This window comes from Phalangium opilio, unplaced genomic scaffold (genome assembly GCF_054372755.1).
Source record: "Phalangium opilio isolate 3A_F unplaced genomic scaffold, DU_Popi_V2 ptg000011l_1, whole genome shotgun sequence".
In the NCBI taxonomy this organism is placed as follows: domain Eukaryota; kingdom Metazoa; phylum Arthropoda; class Arachnida; order Opiliones; family Phalangiidae; genus Phalangium; species Phalangium opilio.
The window spans coordinates 3815306-3835082 of record NW_028324147.1 but is presented as its reverse complement, the minus strand read 5'-3'; the positions used below and the strand labels follow the sequence as shown (position 1 = coordinate 3835082).

The window sequence follows — 19777 nt, the reverse complement described above, 5'->3', positions numbered from 1 at the left end:
AATTTTTCAGACAATGGGTAAGATTGATACGTGAACGGTGATTGGCTGTTGAAGTAGAATCTTCGTATCTGCGGCTGCGCGTGATGTGATCACGTGACTTTTCACGTCAGAGGTGCAACTTTTAAGCCTTCGCTTCGAGATGTTGGCCTCATTTTCAAGTAAAATTAGAGTAATTAAATAGTTGTCCAAATTAACGTCATAATGAGTTAATAAAATCGTAAATAATTTATGAAGGTTACACAGAAGGTTTAGTGACAAAGCAAATTTATTAAATTCACAATTAAAAAGGGTTAGTCACGTGTTTGTTAGGGATATCTATTCCGTTTTGGTCCATAATGAAACTTAATTTAAAACTAGGAAGTAATTATTTCCTGGATATGTATATTTTCGAAATTCCATTTTCGTTAGCCTTAATTTTCTTCCTTAAAGTATTAACAGTTAATTCCTTACCATTAAACATTCGTTCAGTTTTAAATCACAGTGTAAACTTGACAGCAAATGATAGTGGTGTGTTAGGGAAGTTAGATACTAATAAAAACAATAATATTGAATTGAAGAATGTCACTTTGACAATATTTTCCGGTAAAATTTTACCGGATTTATTAAAACCTCCTGATCATCTGGGAGCAGTTAGAATGGAAAGAGATGGTCACTTAAATCGTAGCTTTAGAAAAGAAGTGATACTTGGAAGTAGTTCAATTACTAACGAGGCTGATAAAGACGAAGTCTTATTAAGCAATATATTTAGCAAGTATGTCTTATTGGACATATTTCAGAATAGCTCATGATAATCTTTGCGTTTCATAGGGCTGATTTGGATAGTGACGGTTTACTAGGCCATAAGGAATTAGAAAGTTGGATAGCGGCAAAAGTTAGGGACCATTTTCAACAAGCTGTTAAAGAAAATTTTCTACTCTTTACTGCTCTGGATAAAAATCATGACGGCAGAGTTAGTTGGGATGAATATCACATAAACTTCCTAATTGAGCAAGGTTTAGGTGAAAAATACGCTAAAAAACACGAAAAAGATCATAAAACACTTGATAGAAAAAGTGAGCTCGGGATCGAAGTCATATTCTAATTAATTAAACTTAATTTAATTTAATTACTAAACTACAAAATTTAATTTAATTTAATTAGCAAAGGAAAAAATCCTTCTTGACAAAGCGGCTTGGTCTGAAGCTGCTAATTCCGATCCGGAAGCTTTAAATATAGACGAGTTTTTATCGTTCCGTCATCCGGAACATAGCCATGTCTCTTTACTTAATATGGTTAATGATATTATTAATTCGTTAGACACTGATGGAGACGAGGAACTTTCAGAATCTGAGTTAGTTCTTCTAAGACAATTATTTTTTAAAATAATTTAAAGTAATTAAGTTTTTTAATTTTAAATAATTAAAACTTATAGGTTTGCCAATAAATCTCCCGATGATGAAAGTTCGACTAACAAAAATTGGAAACAAGAAAGAATCCAGGAATTCCGGGACGTTATTGATATGGATAAGGATCAAAAAGTGACGAGACAAGAACTCTTAGTAAGTATTTAATTTAAACCCGCCCCGGTAATTAATTTAATTAATTAAGAATTTAATTAATTTAATTAAGAATTTAATTAAGAATTTAATTAATTTAATTAAGAATTTAATTAATTTAATTAAGAATTTAATTAATTTAATTAAGAATTTAATTAATTTAATTAAGAATTTAATTAATTTAATTAAGAATTTAATTAATTTAATTAAGAATTTAATTAATTTAATTAAGAATTTAATTAATTTAATTAAGAATTTAATTAATTTAATTAAGAATTTAATTAATTTAATTAAGAATTTAATTAATTTAATTAAGAATTTAATTAATTTAATTAAGAATTTAATTAATTTAATTAAGAATTTAATTAAGAATTTAATTAATTTAATTAAGAATTTAATTAATTTAATTAGGAATTTAATTAATTTAATTAGGAATTTAATTAATTTAATTAGGAATTTAATTAATTTAATTAGGAATTTAATTAATTTAATTAGGAATTTAATTAATTTAATTAGGAATTTAATTAATTTAATTAAGAATTTAATTAATTTAATTAAGAATTTAATTAATTTAATTAAGAATTTAATTAATTTAATTAAGAATTTAATTAATTTAATTAAGAATTTAATTAAGAATTTAATTAATTTAATTAAGAATTTAATTAATTTTTTTTCTATTAGATGTACAATGATCCTGAAAATCCGATTCTAGCCAGAAAAGAAGCTCGGGACTTGATACATTTGGCTGATTTAAATGGAGATGGATTGTTGTCCTTGAAAGAAATATTGGAAAAAAAGGATGTCTTCTTGGGCAGCAAGATGGTGGACACAGCCAGGAGTTTTCACGATGAATTTTAAAAAAAGTATATGCCTATTGGTAAGATGTTGATAAAAACAGTGGTGCTTCTAATATTGTAAAACGAAATCGGCAATTTTAAATTTATGTAAATTAATTTAATTTTAAAGGGAATTCTAATCCCCTTTATTTAAAGGAAATAGAACTCTTAAAGGTTATAGTTCAAAAATTCCCCACCAGGGCCTTCAACTCTTGATATTTTTGGCGCTAGTGAATGGTTTGTTATGGGGGTCATTCCTAAAGGTTCTAGTTTTAAAAATTTCCCACTATGAGGCTGAGCTTCATATTTTTGGCGCTTAAGAGCAGGGCTGGAAATAAGAGCTGGACAATGAATGGACTTTGTAAAATGAAATTTCAAAATGTCCCATAATTTTTTTTCAAAACAAAATGGGTCACTGGACATTTTGACCAATAAATGTTTCCGCAGTTTGATAGCTTACACTAAATAGAGCTATCTCAGTTATGACGTCAGTGCCTAGGTAAAACGTCACTGGCTTAGCTTTGGCAGTGGGCGGCCATGGTTGGTACCGCTTTGGTTCTATGGGAAAATAGCATGGGTGACGTCACACTAAGGCTTCCGAGATAGCTCTAGTAGTATTATTTTTTCATTCACACTCCAGTGGACCAGACTTAGAAATAGCACGCGTCCACTGGTCCAAAAACCAGTTTATTAATTGCTTGGACTAGTTTTTTAATTCAAAAAGTGGGGGTTACTGGTCCTCGGGACCAGTTTATTAATTGCAAATCTATAGGACAACAAAGGCTGGGACCACTTCAGAGACCAGTTTATTATTTAGGACACTAAAGGGGTCACTGGTCCCAAGGACTAGTTTAAAAATTATCCTTATTTCTAAGTCTGCAGTGGACACGTCCTATAAGAAATTTTTCTTATTTCCGACCCTGCTAGAGAGTCATTTGTTGTGGGGTCATTCCTAAAGGTTATACTTCAAAACCCCACCTCCAGGGACTTAACTCTATCTCCCTATAAGAAATTTTTCTTATTTCCGACCCTGCTAGTGAGTCGGTTTGTTTCGGGGGTCATTCCTAAAGGTTCTACTTCAATTTTTTTCTACCGGGTTGACGGGGGGGGGGGGCTGTAATTCTTTATATTATAGAACTATGTCAGTTGTGACGTCAGGGATTAGCTTTGGCAGTGGGCAGCCATTTTGGTACCGCTTTGGTAATCTATGGGAAAATATCATGGGTGACGTCACACTAAGACTAAGGCTTCCGAGATAGGTCCTAAGGTTCTATTATCTTTAAAGAAAAGGGAAAAATCAATTAAAAAATACTCAAAATCATGAAGCAAATTTCTAAAGTGCACTTAGTTTAAAAAATTAATATTCCTAAAATAAAATTAAATAAAATTAGATTAAATGGGCAATTAAATAAGTCACAAATTTAATTGCTAAAGAGTCAGTATTAAGTAGAGAGCTTTTTATTGCGAAAAATTCCATTTTATTATGGGGTTTTTTTTTTTTTTTACTTCATAAACAATAGTGACTTGTTTTTACAATTTTATCATCGCAGTTTAAAAAAGTCTTAATTCAATATTAATTTCTAATTTAATGATTAATAATTAACACGCCTAAATATTTGACTAGAACTTCATAATATTATATTATATTTTTTTTTGATTAGTTTTTAATTTTAATTAATTTCGGTAAAAATTGTACGTAAAAATTAATTTTTAGGGAATAGAGAATTAAATTAAATTAATTAATTAATTAATATTAAAATATTAAAAACAACGCAAAATAAAACACGCAATGAACGAGATGTAAATTTACAATTGAATATTAATAATATAAATAATGAAGGGAATAATTAATTAATTAATATATAACGATCGTAGCTTCCAACAAAACAAAGTCAAATTTGTGGTTTATTTTTAATTAATTTAATTAATTTAAATATTAAAGTTTAAATATAACTTTGTAAATATTATTAATTATTTAAAATTAACGGAAATGGAGGTAGCAGCCTTCAAATTCAAATTCAAATTTATTTTTTTAAATTTTTAATTACTAATTTAATTTTATGGAGGTTGATTTATTTTTTTAATTTAATTGGGATAAATTTTATATTTTTATTTTATTTTATTTTTTAATTAAATAATAAATCTAAAAAAAATTTAAAGGGTTTTTTTTTTAGAATTATTATTTTAATTGATTTACTAATTGTAATTTGTAAGTAACCAATTTTAAATTATTCCCATTAAATATGGGTAATTTTTTAGAATTTGTTAATGATTAATTAATTAAAAAGTATGTGATAATTACTATATTTTTTAATCGTTTAATTTTTTTAACAATGGGGATATTTTTAAAAGAGTTTATTGTTCATTTCATATTCTCAGGCCAATATTGAATATAGTATCTTTGAGTGGATCCTTCAAAAAGACGATCGAGCCAATTTGATAAGCCGTCTAATAAGTGTTCTTCAAATAAAACGCTTCCCAAGGAGTCATCGTCATCTCGAATCAGGTAACCCGCTTCTATATCGCTAGTTTCAGATTCGCTACTGTCGTTCATACCAATGAACTCACCGCCGTTTGTTGTGGTGCTAGTTGTCCCTGTAGTAGTTTTACCCTGAAATGTAATTGGGACGAGTAAAGTTAAAAGTACCCCATAAAGCCCAAAAAGTAAAGTTAAAAGAACGCCATAGACCCCGAGTAATCCAATTAAAAACGCCGTAAACCCCGAGAAATCCAATTAAAAACGACGTAAACCCCGAGAATTCCAATTAAAAACGCCATAAACCCCGAGAATTCCAATTAAAAACGCCGTAAACCCCGAGAAGTCCAGTTAAAAACGCCGTAAACCCCGAGAAGTCCAGTTAAAAACGCCGTAAAGCCCGAGAAATCCAATTAAAAACGCCGTAAAGCCCGAGAAATCCAATTAAAAACGCCGTAAACCCCGAGAAAATCAATTAAAAAAACGTGGTAAACACCGAGAAATCCAATTAAAAACGCCGTAAACCCCGAGAAGTACAATTAAAAACGCCGTAAACCCCGAGAAGTACAACAAAAACGCCATAAACCCTGAGAAAATCAATTAAAAAAACGTGGTAAACACCGAGAAATCCAATTAAAAACGACGTAAACCCCGAGAAATCCAATTAAAAACGCCATAAACCCCGAGAATTCCAATTAAAAACGCCGTAAACCCCGAGAAGTCCAGTTAAAAACGCCGTAAACCCCGAGAAGTCCAGTTAAAAACGCCGTAAAGCCCGAGAAATCCAATTAAAAACGCCGTAAAGCCCGAGAAATCCAATTAAAAACGCCGTAAACCCCGAGAAAATCAATTAAAAAAACGTGGTAAACACCGAGAAATCCAATTAAAAACGCCGTAAACCCCGAGAAGTACAATTAAAAACGCCGTAAACCCCGAGAAGTACAACAAAAACGCCATAAACCCTGAGAAAATCAATTAAAAAAACGTGGTAAACACCGAGAAATCCAATTAAAAACGACGTAAACCCCGAGAAATCCAATTAAAAACGCCATAAACCCCGAGAATTCCAATTAAAAACGCCGTAAACCCCGAGAAGTCCAGTTAAAAACGCCGTAAACCCCGAGAAGTCCAGTTAAAAACGCCGTAAAGCCCGAGAAATCCAATTAAAAACGCCGTAAAGCCCGAGAAATCCAATTAAAAACGCCGTAAACCCCGAGAAAATCAATTAAAAAAACGTGGTAAACACCGAGAAATCCAATTAAAAACGCCGTAAACCCCGAGAAGTACAATTAAAAACGCCGTAAACCCCGAGAAGTACAACAAAAACGCCATAAACCCTGAGAAAATCAATTAAAAAAACGTGGTAAACACCGAGAAATCCAATTAAAAACGACGTAAACCCCGAGAATTCCAATTAAAAACGCCATAAACCCCGAGAATTCCAATTAAAAACGCCGTAAACCCCGAGAAGTCCAGTTAAAAACGCCGTAAACCCCGAGAAGTCCAGTTAAAAACGCCGTAAAGCCCGAGAAATCCAATTAAAAACGCCGTAAAGCCCGAGAAATCCAATTAAAAACGCCGTAAACCCCGAGAAAATCAATTAAAAAAACGTGGTAAACACCGAGAAATCCAATTAAAAACGCCGTAAACCCCGAGAAGTACAATTAAAAACGCCGTAAACCCCGAGAAGTACAACAAAAACGCCATAAACCCTGAGAAAATCAATTAAAAAAACGTGGTAAACACCGAGAAATCCAATTAAAAACGACGTAAACCCCGAGAAATCCAATTAAAAACGCCATAAACCCCGAGAAATCCAATTAAAAACGCAGTAAACACCGAGAAATCCAATTAAAAACGCCATAAACCCCGAGAAATCCAACTAAAAACGCCGTAAACCCCGAGAAATCCAATTAAAAACGCCGTAAACCCCGAGAAATCCAATTAAAAACGCCGTAAACCCCGAGAAATCCAATTGAAAACGCCGTAAACCCCGAGAAATCCAATTAAAAACGCCATAAACCCCGAGAAATCCAATTAAAAACGCCGTAAACCCCGAGAAATCCAATTAAAAACGCCGTAAACCCCGAGAAATCCCATTAAAAACGTGGTAAACCCCGAGAAATCCAATTAAAAACACCATAAACCCCGAGAAATCCAATTAAAACCCCCATAAACCCCAAGAAATCAAGTTAAAAGAACTCGATCCATAAACCCCAAGCAGTAAAACCCTAAAAAACCCCAAAAAAGTGAATTTACTTTTATATTAAAACCACGTCCCGGTTCCGCGTGTTTGGCGTGATAAACGCAAAAGTATTTCCTATGACCATTGAGTGAAAGTACGGTTCCAATACAATTTTTAGGGTTTATATTCAACTCTCGATCTTCACCCAGTGTTTGTTGTAACAATCTTCTGTACCATTCCAAATTCTTTTCCACCATCAGAAAAGCGAACATTAAAGTTTTGTTCCTGTACCAAACATACAAAACAAAACAAAACAACCGGACTTTAGTAATTAATTGTTATCCCGTAATTTCATAAAACGTTACGTAATTAAATTAGTTTAATTACTTTCTGTATGGATGTACGCATTTGTAAAACTTCGTAAATAGTTTCGGCTTTGATTCGGCATCCACTAAAAGTATAATGGTTCGACATCCTGGTTTTAAGAGACGTACTAAACCATTGTAGGTCTCTCCGCGTAATTCGTGAATGTTTAATTTGCAATCCGGTCTATTTTTAATTAAAAGATTTAGAAAGAAAACCGGAGAATATAATTAGAATAGCTTAATTAGCCTTATTCCTGATCAGCGCCACCTACCCATAGCGGCGACTTTGAGAACTACTGTAAGCGGCAAGCCAATCAGATGTCGCTAAAATCTGGTGACGTCACTAACTGGCACTCTCGGGGGGGGGGGGGTCTTACCAAAAATGACGTCACCAGATTTTAGCGACATCTGATTGGCTTGCCGCTTACAGTAGTTCTCAAAGTCACCGCTATGGGTAGATGGCGCTGATCAGGAATAAGGCTAATTCCTTCCGAGATATATTCGTCTATTGATTATAACACTCAGTATAAGACAAAGAAGACATTTAGAATGCCTACTTTGGCTTGCCATTAACGTACGGAGGTTGTTTGCCTTCCCGACGATATTTTTCCTGGATACTCTGCTCTTCTAATTGTCTGTTAATTAAACTCTTCGTTAGTTAATTAGGGGATAACTTAATTAATTAATTTATAACACGATGGATGGGAGAGATACTTACACCAAATACGACATTAAATAGCCAACTAGAATGATAAACCCGACCGAAAGCAGTACAGACAAGGCGGGCAAGAGTTCTTGCCGGGTAATATTCTGTCGTAAGACGTCTCCCATCAATACCAGGCGGTTTACTATTCTACGAAATAATCCGTGAGCGTATTCGTCCGTTAATGTCGATACTTTAGCCGAGAAAGGCAAATATTCCGTCGTTTGATCTAAAATATTCAGCGTGTCCTCTAATTCCTGTTTCGAAGAGTTCACCTGCTGTATTTAGAAACAGGAATCGCCACGTTAGTTGTGTAGCCTAGTTAGTAACTTTGGGTAATTGATGGTAAGATTACTTCATCGGCGTCAATGAGCCAAGGAGAGTCAAGCCATTGATAACGAACTCTATCCATTTCTTTCCTCCATAAAACTACAATATGCAAAATAGGGTTTGAAGGTGAACCTTCACCGCTAGATAAAGCTTTCACAAACTCCTTCTGTTTTTCTTGGTACAGGAACATGAATCTGAATGAATTAAGTTGTTAAACGTTAATGCGTAACTTCATAAGTTTATAAGATATATTCCATAAGTATGTCACTACCCATACTTCGTAATGTTAGAGGCTTAATGAGAGCTAGTTCAAGAACGACGTGAGAATTAGCCTTATTCCTGATCAGCGCCATCTACCCATTGCGGTGACTTTGAGAACTACTGTAAGCGGCAAGCCAATCAGATGTCGCTAAATTCTGGTGACGTCACTGACTGGCACTCTCGAGTCTTACCAAAAATGACGGCACCAGATTTTAGCGACATCTGATTGGCTTGCCGATTACAGTAGTTCTCAAAGTCACCGCTATGGGTAGATGGCGCTGATCAGGAATAAGGCTTATTGACTACACTCGGTTTTGCAGTCCATCATCCTCTTTAGTCTGTACTAAGCCTTTGACAGGGCCTCACTAGGCGTCGCTTTACGAGAATCTATGACCTACGTCACTTCATGACAAGCTCTCATTAATGAGTGACACACTTATGGAACATATCTTATGTTGGAAGACGCAAAAACCCCATAAAACATTTAAAACCTTATTTTTTCTTTTGAAAAATCTCCTTCTCGTATAAAATCCCTTAACGAAGCTCGATGAAGATCGTGAGCTTTGGTATTTTGCGTTACAAGTACGACGCAAAGTCTTTTACGAGGACGGCCAGTATCGGGTGGACATAGTGTATCGAACATTTGTTGGGAAGACAAACGGGGTAGTAGTAGAAACTTATTGGCTTCTAAAACGTCCACCATAGTTTGAGGAACCAATTCCCTCATAGATAAGGTAGCGATAGGTGCCGTAGAGTTTTCGTTAAAAATTAATAAGCTTTCCATATTGGGGTTAACGTTGTAGCGTCTTTGTATGCTCTTTGTCATAGGGAGACTTATTTGAATGTGAGCGAATGCCGCTCTCATTATAAAACGATACGCGACCAAAAGGTATCTTAGTTTCAAAACCTCGGATTTGCTAAAAAGTAAAACTCGTACGCGATTATCGGACCAGCCATTTAAGAACTCGTCTACCGTAGTTTCATCAACGCGGGTTATAGTTCTGTAAGGGAATAAGTTACGAGCGAATTCGACAATTTTGGCCAAACTAAATTGACTCTCTTTGAAATGTATGACTTGGCCGTCTATTACACCGATTAGATAAGGCAATCCGTTGACTCCAATTTTTCTAGTTAAACCGGCTTCGTGTTGCGAGTGAATACACGCGAAAGCCATCCCTAAAAATAATGTGCGAGGAGTCTGGTTAGTTAAACCTTTAACCCTTAAAGGGACTGCAAAGAAGGCATCGGCGGGTGGGTAAAAATTATTTGAAATACGTCACAGACATCACGTGATGCCAAGATACAAAGGCTCCTCATGGAGTGGAACTGGACATCTAGTCCTTGTTTTTCGCGAGATTGCAGCGCCAATTAGCCTTATTCCTGATCAGCGCCACCTACCCATAGCGGCGACTTTGAGAACTACTGTAAGCGGCAAGCCAATCAGATGTCGCTAAAATCTGGTGACGTCACTGACTGGCACTCTCGGGTCTTACCAAAAATGACGTCACCAGATTTTAGCGACATCTGATTGGCTTGCCGCTTACAGTAGTTCTCAAAGTCACCGCTATGGGTAGATGGCGCTGATCAGGAATAAGGCTAATTCCATGAAGTGGTGGTTTTCGAAATAAAACGAACTAAGCTTCTTTGAACCACGCCTCTCCTTGGTCACGTGCCTCTGACGTATTTCAAATAATTTTTACCCACCCGCCGATGCCTTCTTTACAGTCCCTTTAAAGCACTAAAGGTGTAATTCATAAAGGTCAGACGCAACGCAATTTAGTACAGGCGAAGGCGGCAGGGCGTCGTGCGCAAAAGGTAGACGTTTGCGCACGACTCCCTGCCGCCTTCGCCTGTACTAAATTGCGTTGCGTCTGACCTTTATGAATTACACCTTTAGGGATCTTTACAAGTACCTAAGGGTTCAAGTTCTTGAATAACCTTTTGCCAAACTGGTTCAACATGAAGGCAAGGAAAACATAGATCCCCGTAAAACATGATTAAGTAAGGCTTATTAGCGCTGTTAGGTATCACGTTGTTTTCGTAAGCCCTTAATTGTTTTAAAATATATATGTTTACGTCAAAAATTGTACTACGGACGTTTTTTCTATCAATATGTTGACGTATTTACTTAGTTGTTATAGTGTTTCGATGGTATACCGAACCCTGATTAAAATTGAATTGAAATCGGTATCCCCCTTTGTTAAAAACGGAGTCAAATGGATCGAATTCATAGCGGTTGTATTGACTGTAGTCGGGTTTTTGACGGAAATTGGGTGTATCTTCAGTTTGACCATATCGGTCATAAAGTTCTTTCCGTTCTGGGTCCATTAGAATCTAAAATTTATGCAAATTGTGCCCAAAATTGTTGTAAATTCAGCCCAATTTTTTTGTAAAATTATAAAAAAAAAACTTGATGGGAATTCGCCGGCATTTTTAAAATTTAAATATTTCCGCCCCTGGACAAAAGTCTGTATTGAGGGTGAAACACTTCTACAGGGGCTCATTGGTTTAATATGGAGTTTGAAAACCCCGGAAGTAGGCTTCCCCTACCTACGTGTACGTACGTTTTTGGTGCCCCACTTTTATTTATAATCTAAATTAATAATTTAACTTACATCATAAGCCTTGTTTATGTCTATAAAGTTATTCTCTGCCTCTGGATCCTTGTTTTTATCAGGATGCCTGTAAAGATAATTAATTCTCGTCATTTTAATTTAATTCCTCTTAAGATTACGATGGAATTATAGGTTTTAAATATCGAGAATATTACCATTTTTTGGCCAATCGCTTATAAGCTTGCTTGATCTCCGGCGGAGGTGCTTTTCTATTGACACCCAGGGTTTCGTATGGATCCAGAGATTCGATTATATTAGCCAATGAAAGCAAAATACCGAATATAAAGTAGCATAGCTTAATTGAATCTGATTTAGAGTACATTTTTGACTTCAAATTAAGACAAAATCCGAAGAAAATTAGGTCGGGACGCGAAATAACGCGAGGGTTCTTTACAAAATCATTCAATTTAGACAGCTAGTGGCAATCGTAACTAAGCTCTTCCTACATTTTCATTTTCCCATGAAAAACATAATATAAATGAACAAAAATGGACTTATCTAGTTAAACTAATGATAATTAAAGTTAATTATGGTCGGTTTTCATTGTAATATCATTCGTTTTCGACCTTAAAAGGGTTTTCCCAACCGCTTCCGAGAAGTATAGATCCAACTTCTAGCTAGCTTTCGTTTATAGATCGAAATGGAATTTGCCAGAGAAAAACTAACTTTGGACATCTAACGATAACCTTTGGGACTAATAGCAGTGAAATTCTATTAAATAATTAGTTTAAAATATCCCTAAGACACATTAAAATATATAAACAATGATATTTTTCTATTAACTAGTCTTAATAACGTGTTTCAGTTAGATCTATAAAAATAGGCCTAAACTCCCGTGCCCCTGCAAAAGTTGAAGTTGGCTTATCATTGGACACCGGTGTTCGCGGGAAAGCCTAACCCAGATTTATACAGTCGCCAAAATATACTATGTACTTTCAAGCGTTTTATAATAGTTTAATTCTAATTATAATTAACTTAATTCAAAGTTAAATATTTTAATTCGTTTCTAAGCAACTCTAGACGAGGTTGGGGTGATGTGAACGCATTATAATGGCTTTAATTTTCTAAAATCGTCTAGCGAAATTATAAATCTAGGGAAAATGATTTATGTAAGAAGATGAGCTTTTAAGCTAAATAGGCTTAACAGTGGCTAAACTTAATAACGAACCGCTATACGAAACTAAGTAGATTTAGGAGAGTGTGTGTGAGAGAGAGAGAGAGGAGAAAGGTAGGCTCTATGCTGATGAGAAATCGATTTCACTTTAATATCGGAGCGAAGGTTCAAAACACCGTTAGAGGAAATAAATCAAAAGGTAAGAGTACTGTAGAGCGTCCTAGACGCTGCAACAGCTCTACTCTACTCTACTCTACTCCAGAGCAGCTTCGAGTCTGCATCCGAGCTCCCGCTTCGGATGGTTAGTAAAATTAGCTCGGAACGTAATTAGGGGGAAACTAGATGATTTTGAGAACCGCGCCTCTCTGCTCTATCCCACCAGGGCAGAGCCTTACATATATCTCGCCTATATTTTAATCGCTAGCCGTGTCAAATTAGAAAATGTCTACAATTTGGGCTTGAATATATTAACAGAAGTCTGTATCCTGAAGTAAACCTTATTTTGTTGACGTCTATGTAAAGTTACATAATGTCTTTAGTGGAAGAAAATAGAGATAAGTTGGCCTGGGAAACCTGAAGGTCTGCAGACACTCAAAAGTGAAAGTGGCAATAGGAAAATGAGGTTTGGGTTTTTTTCTAGCCCTGTTTAACAGAACCTCAAGTATTTAGTATCATTGGAAAGGGAAGAAATACGGCTATCACATACTCAAAGGATATCCCCGAATCTATCTCTAATAAACCCAAAGTTCAAATTAATTAACCTAGAGTAGCGACATAAGTTTATGAGACATGTTCCATAAGTATGACACTTCCTATACTTCGTAATGCTAGAGACTTACAGCTCGAGCTAGTTCGAGAACGATAAGCGAGAATTGAAGTCCTACACTCGGTGGTTAATTTTGCAGGACCAAGTTCCATCTAGGTCCTATTTAGTCTGCATTACTAAGCCCAAATTTGACAGCAGCGCCTCACCAGGCCTCCCTCGCTTTACCTCGAATCTATGACCTACCTCATTCACTTCATGACAAGCTCCAGTTTCTAAGTTACCAGAGACAAACTTATGGTGAACATATCTTATAAACTTATGGTATCAATAAGAGAATCCATTTTGAGTTGAGATCCTTCACTTCAAAGTTATGGGTATCAATTCTTATCTAAGCCAGCACTAAAGCCGCCTCGGTATCGCGACCTTTAGGCTCTGATATTACAAACTTGAACCGACGACTTTTATGAAAATACCGAGCTTGTTTATTCTATAACTATTGGACAGTTTTCTCACTTGAAATGACACCCAGTGCAAAGCAAACCCAAAGCTACGCTTGAATTTTGGCCTACCATATATCGAAAACGGTCTATAAAGTTTACCAATTTTGTCCACCTGCTGCTGAAGCCCGAAAGGTAAAAAGATATATTGCAATTGGCGGGGAAAAAAACATAAAAACGCGTTAGAAGAGAACCCTGGAAAAAGGCGGGAAAAGTAAACTGCACGAGATAGAGCAGCGAGGGAGGTTCAAGATTCGGCTACACATTTTTGCCTCATCCTCCAATAGTCTCTCCTCCGATTTGCGCGCGAAAAGCGAGGCTTCTTCCACCGCTTGTCATACTTCTATTTGAGAGTAACTCTTGGTCGAGAGCGCACACGCGTGTTTTGTCCTCCATCCCAATCATAACTGTAGTTTTGGACTTTTGAAATTATGCTTGGACAGTAAACTTTGCAAGGTTTTGACCCTAACAAATACACCCGAAACTGGAAAAACAGGACCCTAACGAGGGGGAAACCCCAGTGTCGCCCCAAGGTATGTTTGGATAACACTTTTTTGTTTGGTTATTTAATTGTTGGTGTAGATCATGCGATGTTCGCGAATGTGAACTGAATTTGAATTTGCACAGAAAAGTTAAATATTTCTGCTTATTGCTGTGAAAAACGGTTGTTTATTTTATTCAGTAGTTTTAAAATTATGGTTAAGTTGGTCATACTTGTCTGTATTACAATTAACTCGCGGTTTACAAGTATTATGTTCAAAAGTCAATAGGACTTCATGTACGAAAAGTATCCCTGTTGACTTTTGGTATTACACAACCTACTTCAACTTTAAAAGGGGTAAAATTTCATGGTGTGCACAATATTCTTCATTAAGAATATTGTAATCCTATGAAAAACATTAACATGTACAAAAATGGGCCAAGCCTCGCCTCGTGACCTCTCCGCCGTAAAACGTTCTGAGATCCCATGTAGAGCCAAGTCTGCCTTTTGTTCTCATTCAATCGCCAATTGAACAATTATGTTATAAATTAAGTCCTTTTCCTAATTAATAACCAATATTCTTTGACTCTATCATTATTATACATCTTTGTTCGTATCAAAAATATCCTGACTTGGCAATCGCAGGTAAGTAATATTAAAAGGAAGTCGAGGGGATATTCACTAAATCGTTGCCTATTTTAAAATAATCGAAGGGGATGACCTGCTCTTGCCAAGTCACGATATTTTTGATACGAACAAAGATGTATAATAATGATAGAGTCAAAGAATATTGGTTATTAATTAGGAAAAGGACTTAATTTATAACATAATTGTTCAATTGGCGATTGAATGAGAACAAAAGGCAGACTTGGCTCTACATGGGATCTCAGAACGTTTTACGGCGGAGAGGTCACGAGGCGAGGCTTGGCCCATTTTTGTACATGTTAATGTTTTTCATAGGATCTCACTTCTTTTTGTTAGAGCTCGGCATTTTCGATCAATTATCCACAAGTTGGTGGATAACCGATTATTTGTAAACAAATTTGTGGATTATAATACGATTTAACATGTAAGTTCTGTGGATAATTTTCGGGTATGGATAAAGATAAAATAAAGTGGATAATTGATCGAAAATGCCGAGCTCTACTTTTTGTAGACCCTCGGTAGTTACATTAAAACAAGACCCTCTCGTGGTACTTCGTTTGCCAATATAATCGCTAACGTTTGTCCTTATTTACGCTGAATTACCCCTTTCGACCCGCAGAGAATATGTAATAAAGATTGTTACGCGATATCCTAATATAAGAAAGTAGCATCAGTTACAACTTTCGGTTAACTTTGGACCATTACGTCCTTTCATCAAGAACACACACTATTTCTGTTGAAAAGACGGCAGCGCCATCTAGTTTTAAAATTAAGAACTAAAGAACAATTTTATAAAAATTTCGGGATGTTTTAATTTTTCTGTGCTTTATAAAATAAATTAAAACTAAATCCTGAATTTTAAGTTTCTATCTACCCTAGAAGTACCTTAGAATTTTGATGATCGGTGAGTGAGTGAGTGAGTGACAAAATAAGGTAAATTTCACCTTCGATATATCGAAAAGTATATAGGGTAGGAACTTGAAATTTGGAAACTATAGCTAGGATTGACAGTCCTCGCGGCAAGCAAAATTTCAGACTTTTACCTGTACCCATCACGAAGTTACAGTGGGCTTAAAAGTGCCACGAGTTGCTTCGAGAAAAGGATGTCAGTGCTCGACTTGGCTGGGAGCACTGCCGTGCTCCCAGATTTCTCATTTTCTGCTCAAGTTGTTAAAGTGGAATGGGGGATGCATTCTTCCCTCCCGCTTTTTTTGGCCTATTATTCATAGACTATTGAATTTTCTTCAATAATTACAAAGAAAAAAATATTGAACTAAACAGTTTGAACCGCAAAAATTTAATATTCATATTAAAGCTAGATAAATTCATGAGTAAATCTAAAATGAAAAGCAATCTTTTACGGGGCGAAATCCGTGTCTAGAAAACCGTAAATCTTTTTCCTTAAACCTCAGCAGAGCTTTGAGAGTTTCAAAGGATAAAGTCGATACAATATTTCCGTTAGGGAATGGGAAATACACGTTACTTTTTTATGACGGCATCTCGTTTCGCGCCCTAAAAATTTATAGCCTATAAATGCATGCGTTTCCACATCCCGCCAAAAAAAACCTAACACAAACTTATGTATATACGTATAAAAACTTTTCCCGCGCGGTTCTCTTTTTGCCCAAAACTTCTTCCTTTATATTCCGGAAGTTGATCAAAAAGTGTAGTGATTTGCTTCCAATTTTTTTTAGCAAAACTAGGACTAGCAAGCTCAAAGTTTAGATGCGGATTTAAATAAAAGAAATGGATGGGATTTGAGTAGGCCTAAGTTTTTTTCTCCTTTTTGTTGGTTTAGGACCATTAGCCATAAAGATAGGGTAGGTTTACCGGCGGTAACTTGTTCCGGAAACTGGTCTAAAAATAGAAAAGGATGGGAAAAGTTGCTTTTGGTTCGTTGGTTGGTACTTTGGTGTTAGCGTAACCCCTAAATACCCTTTGACCTTCGATCAACGCGAGTACGTCAAACGTCTATCTATCTATCTAGAGAAAGATGTCAGGAAATCTAATTTAACGTAACGAATTTCCCTCTTTTAGCACAATAGGTCCTTCACTTTGCTTCCCCTTTTATCTTTTGGTGATATTTTTGTCACCTTTTAACGTAGGGTTACGAGCGTAACTGAAATCTAATCATTTTTACAACTTTCCTATGATGGAAACTTGTCGTACGAAGCCTATAATGTGAAGTACTACTTCCGTTTTCAATCCTTAACATGGAATTATTCGCATTTCAATTCAAACCAATGATTTTACACAGATTTTAAAGATAATAGGGTGATTTTTTGTTGTTATTTCGCCTAATTTTGTAGTATTTATGAGAAATATCACATTATTACTGGGAATGATTCATAACTGATTTCAAACCACTGATTTTATACAGTTTTGAACGAAACAAAGGGTAATTTTATTCGCCTGATTTCGGATTTAAGGACTGAGGTATGATTTCCGTTTCCTCAGGTGGAAATATCCGACCCTTCCGTATTTGATTGACTTCCGGAGTCAAGGAATACAATTTTATATTAAAAAATTAGGGCACGGAACAACTATAACAACAATAATAATAATATCCGCCTAACCCTAACCATAAATCCCTATAAATCAAAACAGTTTTTCAGTTGCCATGAAACCTTACTTGTTGTTTAACTTGTTTTCTTGTTTATTGATCCCGTCAAATACCGAGGGAGAGTGTGTGTAAAAAATATCACATCACCCGGCCCTTCTTCATTCGAATAAAAAAACGCTGTATTTAAAATTGAATCCTCGTGGTTCGAAATTTGAATCAGCACTCTGTAAAAACGCTCCACCATTCAATCCCCAATTGAATTCGAACCACGAGACCAGAAAAAAACTATGAAAAGTTTACTATTCAGCGCTAAGAAGTTTTGTACTATATCTCAAAGTAGGTTATAGAAATGGTCGGAGAGCCTTGTTAGTGTGTGGGTATGTATGTCTGTTTGTGGCGAGCGGATACACGAAAAACAAGTGTGGTGAGGAACGGGTTATAAAGAGATTCGCTATCAGCTCCGAGCTCGTATCTAGCTGGTACAATATATAGTATGCGAAAAAGTGTTGCCAGTCATTTGTGACGTGTGCAATTCAACCGCTATCTACAACAACAGACTGAAAAGCTTGTAGTATTCGGTTCGATTCAGTAATTATAATTCAGTTCCAAACATGAATGATGCATAGCAGGAGATGCTCTAATAACAAATTACAGGTAAACCTGAAGCGCATGCGCAGTTAAAGTTAAGAAACGGGGAAATATCTCAAACCCCTTTAGTATGTGATATCAAAATGTCTTTTTCAAATTATGCCCACACGTAGATATTAATGTTAGTTGATCATAATTTTTCTTGTAGTCTATATATTTTTCTTTTAAATTTGCATTGAGAGCTGAATAGTGTTTTTAATGGCTCCCGTTTGACTAGGTACATAAAATGCAGAACGGTGAAAATGCAAATTTTTCTATCAAAGGCTGAATCAAATACAACAATGCTAAGCAGATACGAAAATTTCTAACGTTAAGAGCTTGGGATGATATATATGAAGTCGCGAGAGGTTTTCAAAACACGCTTTAATTACTTAGCTAGTTTCTTCTCTAGCTTACGCTTATAAATTCAGAGGTAAAAGGATTCTTTGAATAATTTAGTTTTTTATCTCTTCGGGTTTTTCAAGAGAGGCTTAGTGGCGAATACGTTTTGTACTTTTTTATACTGAATGACAAACCTGGAGGTGAGACGAAATTCTTTCAACCTTTTTTGCGTTTATCCTCCCTTTGGACTAGATTCTTTTTTAGTTCTCGCTTATTTTCCGGTACAGGCTGGGCTAAGGTCCCTGGCCTTCTGTCCCTTTTAATTTTCCGGGAACTATATGGAAAAAGGAAGGTAAGCGGAATTAATCCGACTCTTTCGCGGTTAAGAGCAATCCAATCAGTTTCCAAGGCTTGTCAATGCCAAGACTGCCTATCCAAGATGGGTCGCGGGGAAAAAGGACCAAGGTCCTTCTTGCTCAAAAGCAAGCTCAAACTCGCTTCGGAAAATAATCTAGGCTTAATTTTCTCAAGAGAAGACAGCGCACGTGAACGTCCTAGCTGAATGATGGTGGGAAAAGATGCCTGGTAACCAAAAACAAATAGGGTGAATAGAAAGTGAAGTACCGGAGTTTTCCCTTAGTATACATAGTTTTCAGACTAGGAGGATTGATGCCATTTACATCAGGATGCCAGACTACTTGGCCGTCAAAGTGCTGTTACCAAGTAGCCTGACCTCCTAGTGTAAATGTTATCAATCCATCCTACTAGTGGGGTAGTAAATATTTTCATTGGCTCAGAAGCAATGACTTTGAATCACGTGTTGTCCGCTATCTCCCTACTTCCTTACTTTCTGTTATTTTCTATTTGCGTTTGCTAGAACATGCTAATTCCGCTTTAGAGCGTAAAATTTCTAGAGAACCGGAAACTTGACTTAATGAACAAATAATTTGTCATGAAGAATCTATAATATTTGAGCGGCTTGGAAGAGAAGAGAAGTCGAGTAGAAAACCGCTTTTCTTACGCGAATTTTTGTCGTTCTCAATTGGCCACTTGAATGGAATAATAATAAATTGTAAACGTATATTGACTTTGGGGTTAAAATATCCGAGAATCGATCTCGTTTCTTCTCAATTTGATAAAGTGATTATCGGTCCAAGAACGACCCTTGAAATATTGCGTCTCAAAACCATAAGAGGACCAAGATCTTTATTAACCATAAATCAATAGTAATGGAATAGAAAGTCAATAACATACTTTATTAATCATGTATGCATAAATTCATGGGTATTTCCAGAGGGTTTATGAATGTTTATTTAAGTCTCTGATGATCTTATTTTGAATAATAAATTACCTCCGCGCGGTGTACTCCTTTTAACAAAACTAAATCTCTATCAAATCGTACGAAAATAACAAGAAGCAAGACACGAAAGATTTCT

General features: G+C 35.7%; 3 protein-coding genes across 7 annotated transcripts in view; 2 read left to right on the top strand and 1 right to left on the bottom strand.

Annotated features, from left to right (window-relative positions):
• Positions 1-89: 89 nt before the first annotated feature.
• Positions 90-3668, top strand: myd (stromal cell derived factor mayday). Its single transcript, XM_089858164.1, has 5 exons — positions 90-751; positions 808-1052; positions 1141-1330; positions 1412-1538; positions 2217-3668. The coding sequence occupies exons 1-5, from the start codon at positions 336-338 to the stop codon at positions 2391-2393; spliced, it is 1155 nt and encodes a 384-aa protein (XP_089714290.1). The 5' UTR covers positions 90-335; the 3' UTR covers positions 2394-3668.
• Positions 3669-4688: 1020 nt separating this feature from the next.
• On the bottom strand, positions 4689-12177 carry l(3)80Fg (dnaJ homolog subfamily C member 16 l(3)80Fg). Of its 2 annotated transcripts, none has more exons than XM_089858154.1 (11): positions 11462-12177; positions 11307-11373; positions 10820-11025; positions 10605-10738; positions 9183-9867; positions 8456-8624; positions 8116-8378; positions 7955-8032; positions 7420-7581; positions 7107-7317; positions 4689-4982 (listed from the first exon to the last, which is right to left on the bottom strand). In XM_089858154.1, the coding sequence occupies exons 1-11, from the start codon at positions 11626-11628 to the stop codon at positions 4734-4736; spliced, it is 2391 nt and encodes a 796-aa protein (XP_089714280.1). In that variant the 5' UTR covers positions 11629-12177; the 3' UTR covers positions 4689-4733. The 2 variants fall into 2 exon arrangements, with proteins under 2 accessions (XP_089714280.1, XP_089714281.1); XM_089858155.1 differs by having other exon boundaries at positions 7976-8032; positions 11462-12174.
• The window catches only part of LOC149709910 (neprilysin-1-like), a 27414-nt gene continuing 12392 nt past the window's right edge, over positions 4756-19777 (top strand). For 2 of the 4 annotated variants that reach the window (XM_089858159.1, XM_089858157.1), the window contains exon 1: positions 4756-4877. The gene's annotated coding sequence lies outside the window, so the exon portion shown is untranslated. Of the gene's footprint in view, positions 4878-13690; positions 14217-19777 lie in introns of those variants that run through there. The other 2 variants (XM_089858158.1, XM_089858156.1) reach the window with 1 other exon arrangement.